Here is a 17127-nt window from a genome sequence, read left to right as displayed (position 1 = left end):
TCAATTCGGACACCGTCCTGGCTGAAGACATAACCAAAAAATTCAATTGTATTCTGGAAAAACAAGCATTTGTCCTTGTGGAGGGTTATTCCGTAGTCAGAGAGTCGCTGCAACGTGGCTCAGAGATGGTGGTGGTGTTCTTCAGGGGTTGCAGAATGTATTAAAATGTCATCACTGACGTTCAATACTCCTTGAAGACCCAACAGCATCTCTCGCACCGCATTTTGGAATATTTCGGCTGCGGAAGAGATCCCAAAATTTAGCCTTTTGTAGCTCCGCAGTCCTATATGGGTCGAGAAGGTCATGATATTCCGGCTCTCCTTGACCAGCTTCAACTGGTGATAGCCTGAGTTAAGGTCTAATTTGGAGAACCATCTGGATCCATTGAGATCAGCTATTATGTTGTCAACTGTTGGTGTAATGTCCCTTTCTCTTTTGATCGCCTGTTTGGGCAAACGCATATCGCTGCACAGTATTATTTTCTCGGGTTGATTGGCTTCTCGGCTATCACCATGGGCGAGATCCATGGGGTCGGCCCTGTTACTTTTTCAGTCACTCTCTGGTGTTCCAGACTGTGAAGTTGCTGCTCGACTAACGGTTCTAGGTGGAACGGTATGCGTCTGTGGCGCAGTGCCACAGGCTTCCCGGCCTTGTCTTTGTGTAACTTGACCGCCAGCCTCTTCATGCTTCCCAGTGCTCTAAACAGTTGTGGGGACAGCTCGAGGAACTCCTCTGTTTGCAAAGCTTTGACAGCCCGGGCGAATGTGACGAGGCCTAGGTCTTCAGTGTTGTGGCATCCTACTAGCGTGTCGGCTTCTCTGTCCACTATGTGGAATGTTGTGGGGATCTCTTGACCTTCTGATCTTACTGATACGATTATTTTGCCTTTCAGGGGTAGGGGCGTTTGGCTTCGATAGGTGAGGATCTTGACATGTGACGGAGTCAGCAGGGGTTTTGGCTGGAGCTGTCTGTACTGTTGATTCCCCATGACGTTCAAGGATGCCCCAGTATTGATCAGTGCAGGGACTCGGGATTCGCCTTCCTCTTTTGTTGACGAGTCTTCCAGGTGATGCATTTGCCATGACAGGGTTCTCGCTGTTTTCTCTTGGGTTCTTCAATGCCAGTTGTCTTACTGCCTTCAAGGGTGGTCTTCTTCCACGTGCTCCTCGGTTTTTCGGACCACCTCTGCACGTGATAGTGAAATGGTTAGGGGTGCCACATTTTGAGCATGTCTGCCCTTGAGCTGGACATTCTTCCTGTGGGTGTTTCTTCCTTCTGCAGCATCTGCATTGTAACCCTGCTGAGCTCTTTCCTGGCCTTCATCCTTGATTTCCTTTACACGGAGTACGGAGTGCATCAGCACTTTCTGTTTTGATGGTTGCTGATTTATCTGGTTGTTGGGTGATGTCTATGTCCTTTTCTGTTGCACTTGCATCCGAAAAGTCGTGTGATCTTGCCATAATGAGGATTTCTTCTAGCGAGATCCCAGGCTGGCGGAGAATGAGGATTCGAAGGGTCTTGTTGCTGCATCCTTGTATGACCTGCGCTCTCACTTCCTTATTCTGATCGTCGGCTGTACATATGCTGGCTAGCTCCCTTAGGTGTGCATGAAATGTGTCCATGGATTCCCCTTCCCTTTGTCATGCTTGGCGCAATTTGAATCTCTCGTAGTCGGGATCCAACTGAGTGTCGAAGTGGGCATTGGGAGCCCTGATAGCAGTAATTGTTTGCAGCTCTGGTGTTTGGTAAATGCGCAAATAGGTTATATATTTCCTCTCCCGCAAAATGGAGCAGTAGGGATCTTTTAACAGTATCGTCAGTCTCCCACGTCGCAGTGAAATAGTTGTCTAGGTGGCTAATCCACACCTTTCATCTTGGAGACACGGTGGGTGGGTCTATCAGTTCGCTGAATGGTGGCAAAGCATTAATCTAGGTGTGCTGCATGGTAGGTTGGATGTGCTGGTGGCCTGCCTGCAGCCCTGGTTGTAGTTGTTGCAGTTGTGGGGCTGCCTGTGCTGCTGCGTCAGTCATGCTGTCCTCTTTTCTCTTTGTGACTTGTATTACTTATTTTTTTTACCATGTGGAAAGTGTCTGTCTTTTTTTCCACTTGCAGCTTTCTACTTGCATATTGCTTCTATGCTTTTATCTTATGTGCCTCAGTGGACCTAGGCGTTGGGCTTTCAGTGGAGGCTGTGCAGGGCAATGTCAGGTTGCAGCGGGTAAACCTTCTAGTTCCGCCGCATGTGCGACCTCGTGGCAGGGGGCTACAACCAGAGACGAGGCGTTGGGAGAGTCCTGTGCCAGTGCGCAGACAGGCGCGTGCTCGGGCACTGCTCTGGGCGGGGCTGTAGCATCCTCTTTGGCTCACAGAGCCTTGCGGCCAGCAGGGGGCGAACCACGCTTGTGCGCGCGCATGGAGGGCAGCGTGTGTTGCTGTACCTGTTGGAGCCCCCTGGCTCAGATGACGTGCTTTTCAGGGGTGCCAGGACCTCCGCGGGCCATGCGGTACAGCAGGCTGCATGTGAGGGTGTGTGGCCGTCAGCAGGGGTCCGCGGCAGCGGCAAAGCACTCAGGCACTGTTTAGCAGGTAGGAGTGCTGGCTGGTCAGTTGTATGTTCTTTTTCTCTTCTCTCCGGCTCCGGGCTACAGGGTGAACGTCGCAGGGTTTGGATAGAATGGACGGGGTGCTCAGTAGCAACCACCCTCGTCACCAGTGTAGTTCACAGCTAGTAGGCCTCCGATGAGCTGCAGTAAATAACTCACACCACGGTAACGAGTCACCCCGGCCCATTTATTTAAGCCCTCTGGCTACGCCTGGCCAGAGAGTAATACAATGTGTGGGCTCTCTTCCGGGCCAGGTTCTGGGCCCCGCCTCCGCGGGACTCGGGTCATTGCAACTACTGCATATGCCAATCTTTTATGTTATGTAAATTATTTTAAAGTTAGGGCACTGTTAATCTGCTCTAGGCATTTTAAAAAAACGAGCCTTCTTTCAGAAACATTGTACTGAAATGCTTGAAAACGTACATAGCAAACGTCCAAAATAATATATTTGATATTCAATTAAAATGAGGTGTGCACGGCTACATGGGTTTATAATGAAGGTGAATGCAACACTATTTGTCAAGATGTCCATTAACATTGTGTTCGCAATAGTTTTAGCAATGTGTTACTTTACATTGAGTATTTAGATTTTTCAAATATGGTTGTTCTCGGCTGAATATACGTCATTGAATGTGTATGGATATACCAGATGTGGTAATTGTCTGACATTTCTGAGCTATACCCAGAGAAATAAATGCATACATATTTTCTTAGGATTGTCTTTATTTTCTCTACCCAAATACAAAATACCCATTTATTAATTTTGTAGAAGTATTTAAGTCTTTTGCTGAGACTAAAAATGTTAATTCTCTAATGTTGTTGTTTGTTAAAATTCACAGCCCATTGTTGAATTACCAACGTCTAATGGCATTAGCCTTCTGATAGAAGGATCTGAAATTAAAAGGCCGAGAACACAGCCCATTGTCATACCTACCATGAAGTTTACCGGGCATTTATCAGGTCCTGTGCAGCAGAGAGCTAAATATAACCTGCCTGCTCAAGAAGAGCAAATAACAGTTCTAAGTAAGAGTCTAAAATGTAAATCCAGTCTGTATACCAAAAAGGAAAGATTACTACCTTGCAGTTCATCTGCACCTGCCAAATGTGCACCAGTGAACAGTCCAAAATCAAAAGGTACACCTTTGCAATCCATGCTTAAGATTGATAAGTCTGGCCTGCCCTCATTCAAGACATATCAAATCCTGAACATTCCAAAGGTGAAACAGAAGATCCCGGTAACTCCTTGTGTGGCTAAGTCCGAAGCGGATACTGCTTCTCAGAATTCAAATTCAATTGACTGGACAGTGCTTCAGCCCTCGAATATTTCAGGTAAGTGCCAAATGTAAAATATTTTGGAATGATATTATATTATTGTGCCACAACATTTATACAATACCTCATACCCCTGCCGGGGTCATTTGTATAGAATACATCGGTCATTTGTGTGGCCTTATAGTGCTTTTCAAAACTTGATATCCTTTACGCACGAGGCTGGAACCTCTCAGTGGCTGTAGCTGTGGCAATTTGCTGTCACCTTGTGAGGTGAGCGAACATCTGTCTGTATAGTGTGTGGTTTAATGCCGCTTTGCATTAATTCAGTGGGATGATTAAAATGTGTCTGATGCTGAATTGGATCATTGCCGTGTATACTGTGTATTGGAATGTGTGCCTTAGGACTTTGCTGGAATTGATTTAATTCCATGGTGAAAGTGGCTCTGCTCTTTGATAACGTTGCTATCAGACTGAGTAGCTTTGGTGCAGATATCTGTAAATGTTAACTTGGTTTAGCTAGTGTCCTTTTGTTTGATAGGTATGGTTGTGTGAAAGACGGGTTGTGCTATTCAATGAACCTTCAGAGGTGAGGTTCCGTAAAAATCTTAAAACTTGGGTCTTCAGGCACAGTTAGTAGAACTAATTGGTCCTTAACCATTTCTGACTCTATCTGGCAATGACTTGGTGCTACTGTCTAGCACAGCGACACTTATCCGAGTAACCAGGCGCTCTACAAATCTCTTAATAATAATTGTGGCTAACTATCTGGGAGTAGAGTCATCTGGTGCACTACTGAGTGTAGTGTGGTCTGACTAGGGTGTTATTTTGGCTCGGAGAGACGATTGAGTTAGAAAAGAGATGTGCTAATAAATGGAAATACCCTGGCGCTAGACCTGGGTGTGGTAGTTTAGTTATGTAGTTATATTTATGTCGACTTCTTTACCACAAGCTGAGTACTTTACATTAGAGGGGATACAGCACGTCAAGCAAGATTAGGAGAATAGTGGTTGATGTGGGATTGCAGACTAGGAAGGAAGGAGGCACAGCGAGTGGAGGTTTCATGGTGCTGTAGGTAATGTGATACCAGTGTAGAGAAGGTGGCTGTGATGATGGCGGAACGGGACGTTGATTAGACAATTTTGAAGCAAGTTGTATGTGGGGCTGTCATCTAGTATGTTCTGCATCAAGAGGTTACACTGCAGAGTGGTATTGCTGAATTGTAGAGAATTTATTTTTTTTAAAGTGGAGGAGGCATGGTGCTTTGTTGAATTTGACTTGGATGGGGTTCCACATCAGTGCAGTTTGTGAGGCATACCTCAGCCAACAAAATTGTTGTTGACCAAGACCCTCAGGAAGAGCTGGGTATGGATGCTGATGGTTTTGTCAGCCAAGAAGATTCCTAGGGTCTATGTATATGTTGAAAATTACAGGTTTGGACATTGAGCCTTCTGATGATGGGCTCAGGCTTGGTGTAATACGTAGGAATCAGCTGAGCTCTGTTTTTCAAGCATTATGGAAACCACTGCAAGGCTATGCCTTTGAAGCTCTTTGGGGATGCAAGTCTGGCGTCAGGCAAGATGAGAAATGGGGTATCACTGTTGTCTGTGATCTAAAGAGCATCATCCAGGGCCAGACTGGGAATGCAAACCAGCCCTGGCAATTACGTCCAATCGGCCCGTCTTGGGGGGGGCGCTGCTGGTGGGAAACACTGCTGCTGCTTTTGTTACAGGGGGTGATATTGCAGCACTGCTGCAAAATCGGCTCCCAGTGACAAAAACGACCCCCACGGGGATGTATGATGTATTCACGCATGGTTTTTCAACCATGCCTTTACACCGTGGGCAATACAACGAGCACATCGTTACCACGCATTTCATTACAACGCAAGTCATTACAGCGACTTGCCTTAGGGAAGTGCTGAACTTTGGAATAGCATATATTACTAATCCAACTCCAGTTTGTGCAACAGTAGGGAAGGTGTTGGATTTAAAGTCCAACAATGCGTTCCCTAAAGCAATTTGTTGTAACGACTTGTATTCTGATGGAACGCATGGTAACAAAGCGTTTGTTGTAATGCCTGCATTGTAATGGTACTGCGTAGTTCTGTCTGCATTGAAAACGCTGTCCCCCCCATGGTCCAAAACCGGCCCCGCCCTTCTGGCCCACCGGAAAAACACTCGGTGCCTGCTACGGCAGTACGGCCCTAGCATCATCAAGCAATTGGAGAGATGCGGTCTCAATGAGACAGTGTGGATTGAGCCAGATTGCTGGTCCCACAGCAGTGTGTTGCCATGGATTTTTATGAGGCTAGATTGTGATGTCGTTCTCTAACATCTTCTCCAGAAATGGTAGGTGTGTAATTTGGCAGTAGTCTATGACGTGGTTAGGATACAGGTATGCTTCTCGGGGAGTGGTAGGCAGAGACATTAAAAAACCATGGACTGTGCCTTGCATAAAGACGCTTTGAGGATTTTCAGTAGTAGTTCCAGTGCTTCTCCAGATATTTCCTTAACAGTTGAATGAATGACTGAATGAATGGAGGGATTTCTAAAGTGCACGGCTACTCCGAGGAGTGGCCCGGCACTGCAGGGAAATAGGAGTCAGAAAAAGAAAATTAGAAGAAAACTAATGAGCGTGTGAAAAGCCAGGTCTTAATTGTTTTCTAAATGATTGCTCATTGTTCACTTGGCGGAGTTCCCCAGGTAATTTGTTCCAAGCTTGAGGGCCCAGAAAGGAAAAGGATCTGCCTCCAGATCTACCTCGTTTTACCCTTGGAACCAGATGGCCATGTGGAGAGCAGAGCGATCTAAATGGAGAATAGAATTGAATTCTAGAGAACAGATAGGCTGGGCAAGAATGGTGTAGCACTTAAACAAGATTTCTGACAGGAAACCACTGCAAGTACTTCCGATGATAAGCGATAGAGGCTCGCTTGGGTAGATGTAAGGCCAGACAAGCAGCAGCATTCTGAACAGTTTGAAGTTTCTGCATTAAATATTGTGGGAGTCCTACATATAGGGCATTAGCATAATCCACTCGAGGCATCACCAGAGCTAAAAGAACAATGATCCTAACAAGTAAAGAGAGGATTCTCAAACATTTTTGGCTGTGCTCAGCAGACCAAAACATGTAACTGCCATATTTATTTGGGTTTGTAAAGTCAGTCGTTAGTCAATCTTGACACCCAGATTCTTCACTTCTTCAGTTTGGGCATGAGGAGAGGGAGCCTCACCTGGCCAATGACTTTGTAGGTCGAAATTGAAAGTATGTTTGAAGCTAAGAATCTCAGTATTATCAGTGTTACACTTAAGTTGGTTAAAACCTAGCCACTGAAAGACCGTAGATAATCAGGGTTTATTGGTGTCTTGATTGATTGGCCATGAGATGATTTTTTCCTAAACATAAACTGGAGTATGCGCATCAGGGCTTCTGTAAAGAGAGTGTGGGAAGTCAGGCATTTGGGAAAGGTGCATGACAGAACCATTAAGGGAATGCCGGGCGTAGGTGTGCTCTCAGTATGTTGGCTGATCTTATCTGTATCAGTAGCGGTCGCTGGTATTCTGAAGTGGTGAGGCGGGGATGCAAATGAAAGAAAATGTAATATAAAAACTACACTTACCTGCTCCAACAGCCGCCACTTTCCTCAACTGCTTGCCTCCCGGATGTCCACGAACTGCTGCCCACTGCGCAGGCTCCCAGCACCCAATCCCAGCGCTGCTCACAATGCTTTTCCCAGCTAGTGAGCAGTGCTGGGATTGGTCTGAGTGCCTCTGTTTGGCGCTCACACTTTGACTGGGAGCCTGTGTTGGTTTCTCCACTCAGCTGTACAACACAGCTAAGTGTAGAACGGCTAAGTCTGCATGATGGTCCCAGAGGGGCGGCCAAACCGTCATACCCACATGGCACTGCCCACCACTCCCACTTCTTCTCTAGTCCTGCACCGTCAGGATGAATGGCTCGATCCTCCCTCAATCCCAGCCTGTAGTACAACAAATATAATGATAATAAAAATGTTTTATAATAATTCTATTTTTGTTGCTTGCCTCTTCTGGCTTTCAGCAGGGGGGGACGACACTCCTCTGCCATAACGGAGGAGCCGCCCCTGCATAGCGGTCAGTTTGATCCCAGTGAAAGGTTCGCATATCTGCTGGGGTGGGGGAGGCCAGTGAACAGCAACACCATATTTTCAGTGCTGTGGTAGAGTATTTTTGCAGTATGTGTTCGCACCAACACAGTACAAGCTTTTTCTACTAAAATGTAATGTAGATGGTCTGCTCACTTGGCTTATTAATATTATTTTTTTTAGCAGAACAAACACACACAATAAGGAGTTGTTTCTATAAAACAAAAAAGAAATGCTCTTGACATGCTGGGAGTTTTCTTCCTGCACATGTTGGTCGCAAACATGAACAAGCATTTGTAATGCAATCGGTCTCACAATTGTGAAAGTTAGACCTTTTGGCGTTGTAAATTATATTGTTTTTGTACTAGAAATATTGAAGCAGAAGAGGCAAGGCAGGGGAAGGACTGGGCTGCATTGTCATAAAAGGAAGGGTACAAATGGCAGCACACAATAATTAGGTTAGGACAGTTTTGGTTAGGAGAGAGGTATGAGGCCTTTGGAAGAGCAAAAGGTTGGGTGTCTCTAGTAGAGTCAGTGACAGAGAAATTAAATGTTTCAGGAACTTACAGAACTAAACCTTCAAATATAGTAATAAGTGAACTCATAATTCTTTATTGGAAAAACTCTTCCCCGTGGTGTCAAGAACAAGAACCGGTTTAAAATCACATACTTGCCCCTTCACTTTAATGATCTTCCATAAACTTCACTGTCTATTTTTTCCGACGCAGTGAACTGGAAATCTAGAACATTGCATTTAAAGTTACACCGATACCCTACACCTGGCTGCACTAATAACTCAGTGTGCACGAATGTAAATTAATTCTGAAGTGTCCATGACAGGGCATGTTTAGCATTTAAGAAACACAAACAGAATCCTTAAATAAATATATTGATGGTCCAACTCAAACTCCCACTGTGCGCTCAGTGGCACTGTCTAAAGGATTAAGCATGGAAATGAAAGTATTTCATACTCTGAAAAAATAGAGGAAGCTTGGTTTCCAACTAGACCTTTAACAGGCAAATTACTTTCAGCCATGCCCGATTTTCAGATACAAGCTTAGGGTTATAACAAGAAGCATGATACTAAAATTACCAGCATGCTTCTCGTTTCTAATTTTAAAAAAACACGACAGTTATAAAGTCACTGTTGTGAAATTAGGCCATAGTAAAACTATGATTAAATGGGGGTCGCCTTAGGGGACTAATGTTTATCGCTTCCAAACAATACTATTTCCTGAAACACCAGCATTTGTTGTGTTTTATCCTTTGCTTTTAGCTCCAATTCTTACTAGTACATAAACGTTAGTGCCCCAGGCAAGTCACATAGAGAGGTGGGCTAGTTGCAGCACCAGCAAGCTGGGAAATGCTGGGGAAGCGCAGGTACGTTGCCAGCGGTAGATAGTGGGTCTTATACACGCTGATCCCTGCAACTGCAACACAATCCCATCTGTAAGCAACCCGGGCTAAGGCATGTTGATACCTGCAACACAACACCAGCTGCGAGCAACACAAGCTGGCATGCTGTAAACAAAGAAGCTAGACGCGTGTTGCCACTGAAAACATGGTTGTAGCCAATCGGAAAGGAAACAAGAAACATAAAAGCGGGAGACGTGCTGAAACATGAAGCTCGGCGTCCGTGTACATAAAAGTTATGTGCACAGGCATAATGATTAAATAAACGGTGCATCGGCACGTAGAACTAGAAAAAAGCACCCACAGAGTAAAATGAGCAGGAATTTAAAGAAGTAGTCCCCAAAGGAATATATTAAAACCTACGGCGTAAGGAAACTGTAGTTGGGCTGCGCTCTTGACCGAAAAATGGAAGTGATGTATCTAGAGCATCAACCAATGAGGAGACAGCAAATAAGAGCAGCTCAGGAGTGAACCACTGCCTAGCAGCAGACGGGCTTACACCCCGTATGGTGATAACAGCAGGTCTTCCAGACAGCGCATGCACTCTGCTTAGGCTCGACCTAAAAATGTGTCAGAAGGCGTGGCCTAAACTGATGTTGGAATTTCACTGCAGAGTAGCCACATTGGACTTCACTGCACTCTAACTCAAATGCTTAGTTCTTATTGATATTAATGCAGCATGGAAAAGAAGTGCCTGATATTACTTGGAAGAAGCAGGTGCTTATCCCCACATATGCTGAAAAATGTCAATGCTGTCTCTATCCCTTATTCTGCAATTCACACAAAGTTTCTGGTTGGATCACAAAGTGTCTGATAATATTTAAAAGACCCCTTTCATGTCCTGCACCTTTAGTTCCCACCCGTAACTTTCTGGTGTGTGTATTTATGAACCTTATCCTCCGTCTTAAAGTCTATGTTCTGTGGAATTTCATGTTCTTCTAGTGATGAAAAACTTTTTGAAGTCCTTGTAAATTAGTACCAAACATGTTTCTCTGTTGATCCCTCTTCTTCTAATGCTGCAACTAACATTTATCCTTGCTTAGTCTTGGCACAGTACCTTGATAACTGTAGTCAGTCCTACTTAATTTCTTGTAAATTACCTTATACAGAAATCAAAATCTGCCACAAAACATCTCAATGAGGAAGAGAGAAGCAGATAAAAGCTAAAAGTAACAAGCCATATAGAGACTGAAACTCTTTATTATGTTAAGAGAAAGTTAGAACAGGTGTTAGTTTTTGAGGTGCTAAGTCCTATCTGTCTAGATGAGGATCCAGCGCAATCCAAGCACATAAGTAAAACAAAAGGTATGACTCAAACTTCCCAGGGTTCTTACTATCATCTTGATAGGATATGTGCACCTTGCTGGTATCCTGCATATTTATCATTTAACTTCTGATTGATTCAGTGATGTTGCTGTAGACTTTATATTATTCAGCTTGGTTGTGCATGTGTCTGTATCCAATTATGAATCTTGTTGAATCTATGTATAATACTTTTTCTGTCCATGACCCTCCCTCTTGGGGCGCCGTTTCATAACATGACACAATTTCTATGATTGAAAGGGACGCTGTCCTCCACATTCTTACTGGTTCCTACTCACTTGGGGGTCTTTGGAGGTCGTCGTATAAATGTGCTGCCTAGCATTCGCTTGAGTCTTCATGCGGTCATCAGACTCCCCCAGTGTGCCTTTACAGTCTTCTCTGATCAGACTCTTCTAATAATACGCTTGTTTATCCAAGAAGGGGCTTGTCTGGGATAGCCAATCTTCTATAGAGTCTGGTAAGTCTGGGTGATGTCTCCTCTCATGTGTCTGCCCATCTCCTTTTCTCTGATTAGAAAGAACTATGAAAAATGCAGAAACTCTTGTGTGCAATGCAGACCTCGTGGAACGTCTAGCAAAAGTTGTGGGTCTCTCAGAAAATCGACTGAGACCTGCAAAACTCTAATTCTATTGCTATGGAATTTGCCAGACTATTGAGAGGTTTATACCTGTATGCTCTGATGGACTGGATGTGCTTTGGACAGATGAACCAGGAGAGACAAAACACACCATGGGTGTACACCCTATCACAATATCATGAGCCACATTTAGCTTTTTTAAGCGGAGAAGAGAACTGAAGTCTCTCTGAGGTTGTAGATAGACTTAAATTTATCATAGTTTTCATCCATCCTAAAACCTACCATTATGAAATGTACCATAGTATGCCAGGAAATCGTAATTTGATTCTGATCACCCTGGCACAAACTAATGAATACATTAGTTATATAATTTAATCGCCCACATGTATGCCTCCCTCTCAATAAAGCATTGTTCAACTGTATCCAGATAGAACTTTTTCCAAAGTTTCAAAGTTTGTCAAAAATAGAACACTGAATAGTCAGCCTAATACTGTGAATAGGCGTAGTGCTGTATTGTCATCTGTGAAATATTTCTTTCAAACAACGTGCCAATCAGTTGTTAACATCTTGAAACGATCTCCTGTTCTTATATTATCTTGCGATACAGTTGATTTTACAATTATGTTTGACTCTTTAGCTTCTAGTAATTTGATGGCTGTCTCTTTCACAGCTCCACATCAAGTCCCCTTAGAACACAAGTGGAAAGCAAACTCGCTATAGATGATACACTCTTAGCATCTGGAACATTGTTTAGACCAAACATATCCTCTGCTGATGAAAAATAGGTGAGCAAACTAAATTATTTTTCCTTTAGTAATCTATAGTATAATGTTGTATCAGTAATAATGTGGCTCCCTACCAATAGGACACTTGTAGGAAGGCGTAATAGATTCTCAGTCTTGAAGTCTGCTTTTGCAGTGAATCATTCCAAGACAAATAAGATATAGGATGATCATACAGCAGGTACAATTCTGTCAATGTACTCAGCAGCCAGATGTTTCTGTTCAATAGAATAGAATATGAGAACCCAATATGAAATTTGGGATATATTTGCCTAACAAGAAAAGAAACAACTATCTCTTATTATCCAGCTGAATTGAAGGAAAGTACAACACAGTGGGTCTCCGACATGGCAGTTGGTTATGATATACACAAAATGCTGCTTTTCATCTGAACCAAATTGGATATCTCCCTCTTTAAACTTATTCCAGCACCATTGTTGCACCCATAACTAACCAGGTTCTCTGTAAAACAAAATAATGAATTAATGGAGCTTTTTGGTCTTATTTTCTATCTTTAGTAGACCAAAGGACTGTATTTATTTCCAAATCTATGTTCTGTGCTCATCTAAGTTGGTTGATCCCCTGGAGCATCCATGAAACCCCGTTCCTCTTTACAACTAGTGTGTGTTTTTTTTGCAGTATTGCCAACTATTTCCTGTGCCCTCTCATTGTAATCTTTTGTGACAGGGATTTTGACTCAGTTGTGGGGTTATTTAGTGCTGCAGAATCCATCCATGTCACAAAAGATTACAAAGAAAGGTCACAGGAGTAGATAGCAAATAGTGTTTTTTTGGTAAGAATAGTTAGCTCAGAAAGCAATCTTCTGAGGCAGATGCAAGATTGTGTCTTGCTTCAGAGGTTGTGTGGGAGATTGCATAAAAACCCTGAAGACAGTCTCTGTGCTCTAGAAGAGGAACAAGTTTGAATAAATAGTCATGCATCATCTGCTTCCAAAGTGTATGAAGTAAGATGCCCTCCGCTCTGTGCCACTGTTAAGAATGGGACATTTGTGACATCACTATTTGCTTGTAAATGGCTATTACAAGTGCGTAGTGATCACATGTTTTATAATAGGCTGATTCTGATGTCATAGCATGCTTGTAATTAGAAAATAAACATTGGAATTGTATATTCCAATGATTCTCTCCCAGAGACACTTTTAGTTAGGTATTCAAAAAAGACCTTAGAAATTCACTGAAAAATACCAAATGAAAATGTGATGTTATAGTTAGGTGACAATATCAGTTACGACATAATATGTTAAACTAACAAAACACTGAAATTCACCAGTTAATTCACTATAACTTGCTCCTTTACGTAACTATACCTCGCACTCCCCATGCACGGGGTTGTCATAAACAATAAAATTTCAGATGTTATTATTGATGTTAGCAATGCTGTCATTAAAAATGTCATGAGTGATGTTATATGTGACGGTATAAGCAGTGCATGATGAGGGTGCGAGTTAGCGTTACTTTAGGGTGTGAGTTATAGTTAATTCATATAACTATGATTGATGAATTTCAGTATTTTTTTGTTTAAAATCTTATGTGATTTTGTAAGATTTTTTTGAATACTCAACAATAACTGTCACTTTAACCTTTGTTTTTTTCACTTATTTTCTAGTGTGTTTTTTAATCTAAGTCCCTGTCAATATATAAAAGGCGGGCCTATTGGTTTTGCCAAGGGGTGACTGTATCAATATACAAGAAAATCCCACCGGCTTTGTCAGGTCATCGTTGCTGTGTCTGTCAATAAACAGTTAAATAAACCATTCGTAATCAATACAACATTTAACATGTGTTGGGGTCTTTTGAATACATTCCTCAAGCCACATAATGCAACCACAAAACCAACCACCAAGAGTCCCTGCATTCCAAAGGTGAATAGAAAAAGCTTCAGGTCTGGGAATGATTAAAAAAATCCTCAACTTTTCCTGGTGTCATGTTCTATAGACCTCAAGAAACATACGATTAATTTTTGTTAGATATTTCTGGGGTGCTGCTGCATTCTCTCACTAGCAATGCGGGCCCTGGGGGATGGGATACCCACGATGTACAGTGACTTGCCCCCTCCCCATAAAAATGAAAATGGCACCAGCGGATAGCGCCCTCTGGGCTGCTGTATAGCTTGGGTATAGGGCCACATGCCACCTTTCCCATAAAAATAATTTTGACCTCGGGGATAGGGTCCTCAAGGTTTTCAAATGGCACGTGGAGAGGGAGGCTCTCGCACACCCTAGTGGGGATTTTATTTAAAAAAAGCGAACGCCCACCTTTTACATTTTTTTTACTTTGAGCACTGGCCAGCAGTTTACCTGTGCACAAATTCCACAAATGTGCCATAAAATCTATCTTTTCCCCACAATGTGTGTGTGTGCCCTTATCAGTTTACCATTTAACCTGGGCAGTTTAATATTTCAGTTTTAAGTTGTTTTCTCCACTTTCCTGCATTTGTTTTTTAATTTTATACTGGAGGCCAGCATTGATTCATTTAATATTTAATTTGATGTAATTGCTCACTTCTTTGGGATAATTCAGGAGGTCAGACCCCTCCACCCACTAGTTGTGGGTCTCAGACTGGCTTGCTCAAGTTTTCAGGTAAGCATATTTTTAATACCCTATGGCCCTGCTTTCGTTTGCAGTTAACTCACTACACCTTTTGCTTCTCTGCTCACACTGGTTAATTATTGATCTATAGTGCTTGGAGCAAAAGTACATTTCTTGAGGTAGTGTGCCAGGGTTCTAGCTGAACTTTTCCTGCTCAGCGTTGGATTGACTCTAGGTAAAGACCAGATAGTTAGTGTATTTGATATCAATTGCTGATTTTGTGTTGTTCCCAAGAGTTCTGAACATTGGTCACCCTGGTGCTTGAAACTACCTACTAGGTTCCAGGTCTATTTGAACAAACCCTACTTTTTAAGTATGACTCTCCTTGGCACACACACATTGCACTGTCTCTTGATGTAGAAACCTCATGGCCTAATGTTTCTACTGAATGTTCTTTACCAAGTGTGTGATTGTAGGGTAAATTCAGAAATTTAGATTTAATGTTCATATCCTAGACTGAGCCGCAAACCACCAGCCACAGTGTCTATTCCTCAGTGTTTACAGCATGCAATGTTTAGCCGGCAGCTTCTTACTTTTGACTTTATTACTCAGCTGCCACACAACACTCATTACTCTGCAGACACTGGCATCATCATCAGCTGTTCCAAACCTTCCCAACAGCATCATCCACTTAAGCTAAGTCTGTGTCCAGGGTATACCTTCCCCACTTGAGACCTTAATATATTATCTTCTTAATGCACGCAAGGCAATATAAAGTACTGTTAAATTAAATGTCCCTGCACTAAACAGAAATTAAGATAGCATATAATAACAGAGATGTTCATGTCTTCAGATATCATGGCTGTTGGAGCTTCAGCCAGCTGATTTCAAATGACACCAGAAAATCACCAGAAAATCATAATTCCCTCCAGACGGTGTCACTGTCATCTGTTAAATAGATATAATGTATCATGACCACCCTCATACCTGCACCTTTTACAAAGAAGTTACAGTACTATTTTAAGCATCATACTCCGTGTCATGGTTCATCCCTCCTTGATCTTCTTGCAGATGAGATGGTCCATCTTGTACTTATAGCTACCAGGATATCTGCAATGAGTGGACTGGCTTGTGGTGAATTTTCTCTGTCTTTAGATTCACACACTTTTAAACCCTCTGTTCTAATTGATACGTCTAACCGCTGATTCCCCACCTTTAAAATATCCCCAGGTGGCAGGCTGGATCCGGCAGAGTTTAACAGCCACGCTCCAGTATGCCAATAGGTGGAGCTGTGCTGCTCTACATTGACTTTGTTCCGCCCTGAAAGTGATGATGGAGCTACATATAAGCTCCACCCTGCTCTTCAACATCAGTTTTTTGCTTTCCTCGCCTTTGTATGTGGATCCGGAGCTTTCTCCCAAACCCTTTTTCATTCCTGCTGGGTTTTTTTTTCTACTGAAAATTCAGTTTTGCAGTCTGCAAAGGAACCATGTCTCCTTCTAAAACCACAGGGTCTAAACATTGTAGGGGTCATCACAAACAAATATCTGGTGAGAGATGCTCACTAGGTGTGCTTCTGATATCTGAGTCTGACACACGACTCAAGTCCAGCGAGGAGGGTGCTCCTATGAATCCCAAGGTGCACAGGAATGTGAAGAGAAGCTGTAAGTCACAGACCACAGAAAGAAGTCTTGGAAGTCGAGGGCATGGGTCCGTTCTTGCCTCCAAGGCCATTCCCACAACAGATCCTCTTTGTGATAAAGTCTTCCGGTAAGCCAAAGTGGAAGCAAAGTTGTCCCAGTCCTGCCACTTTTAACCTGAGAAGACCTAAGGACATCAGTCTCGCTCCCAGTCCCCTGCAGCCTAGGAGCCAGTACAACAGCATATCCTGATGCACTCCTAGTTTCCAGGTCCATCTGCAATGCCGCAACAAACTGAGGCCTTTTGTGAGGCTAGGTTATGAATTTTTGGCACTCTCCCAGCTCCCTCTGGCTTGCCTTCAGGCCACAAGGATCCATTGAGACCTCTTGTCGGCTTACCACCACCGGGTCTAACCTCTGCACCGTTTGTGCTTTTGAAAAAAAGTCCACACCAATCTTTTTCACATCTACTCTAGTGCCGCCAGTGCTGGAGGAAGACCCAGTACCTGTTGTCCTATCCAACTCTGGGCTGAATTCCTGTCGGTCCCAATTGAGATTGCATTCTGAAGCCATACCAATGCACCCTGCCCCAGACCAATCTAAACCAGACAGAACTATGCCTTTACCTTTCTGCACCCCATCACTCCAACAGCTTTTCAGGTCGGACTCAGATCAGAACTATCCAGCCTTTGGAGATGACAGAGGAGGCGAAGATTATTATATTATTCAAAGTTATGATGACGACAATCCACAAGTACAAACAATGGCAGTGAAGGCTCTACACAGGTGTGCACTGGTGTCTTATCAAGAAAATTCAGTAATCCCAACTTTACGCTTTGCTCTT

At 43.2% G+C, this 17127-nt stretch overlaps 1 protein-coding gene across 1 annotated transcript in view; it reads left to right on the top strand.

The window, feature by feature from the left end:
- TTLL8 (tubulin tyrosine ligase like 8) overlaps positions 1-17127 on the top strand; it is a 478385-nt gene that overhangs the window by 444224 nt on the left and 17034 nt on the right. Inside the window, exon 15 of the mRNA XM_085651194.1 lies at positions 3444-3933. Within this exon, the coding sequence (XP_085507320.1) occupies positions 3444-3933 (490 nt within the window). The remainder of the gene's footprint in view (positions 1-3443; positions 3934-17127) is intronic.

Source organism: Triturus cristatus, chromosome 4_1, assembly GCF_964204655.1.
Source record: "Triturus cristatus chromosome 4_1, aTriCri1.1, whole genome shotgun sequence".
Lineage (NCBI taxonomy): Eukaryota > Metazoa > Chordata > Amphibia > Caudata > Salamandridae > Triturus > Triturus cristatus.
This window is presented reverse-complemented; position numbering and strand designations above follow the sequence as displayed.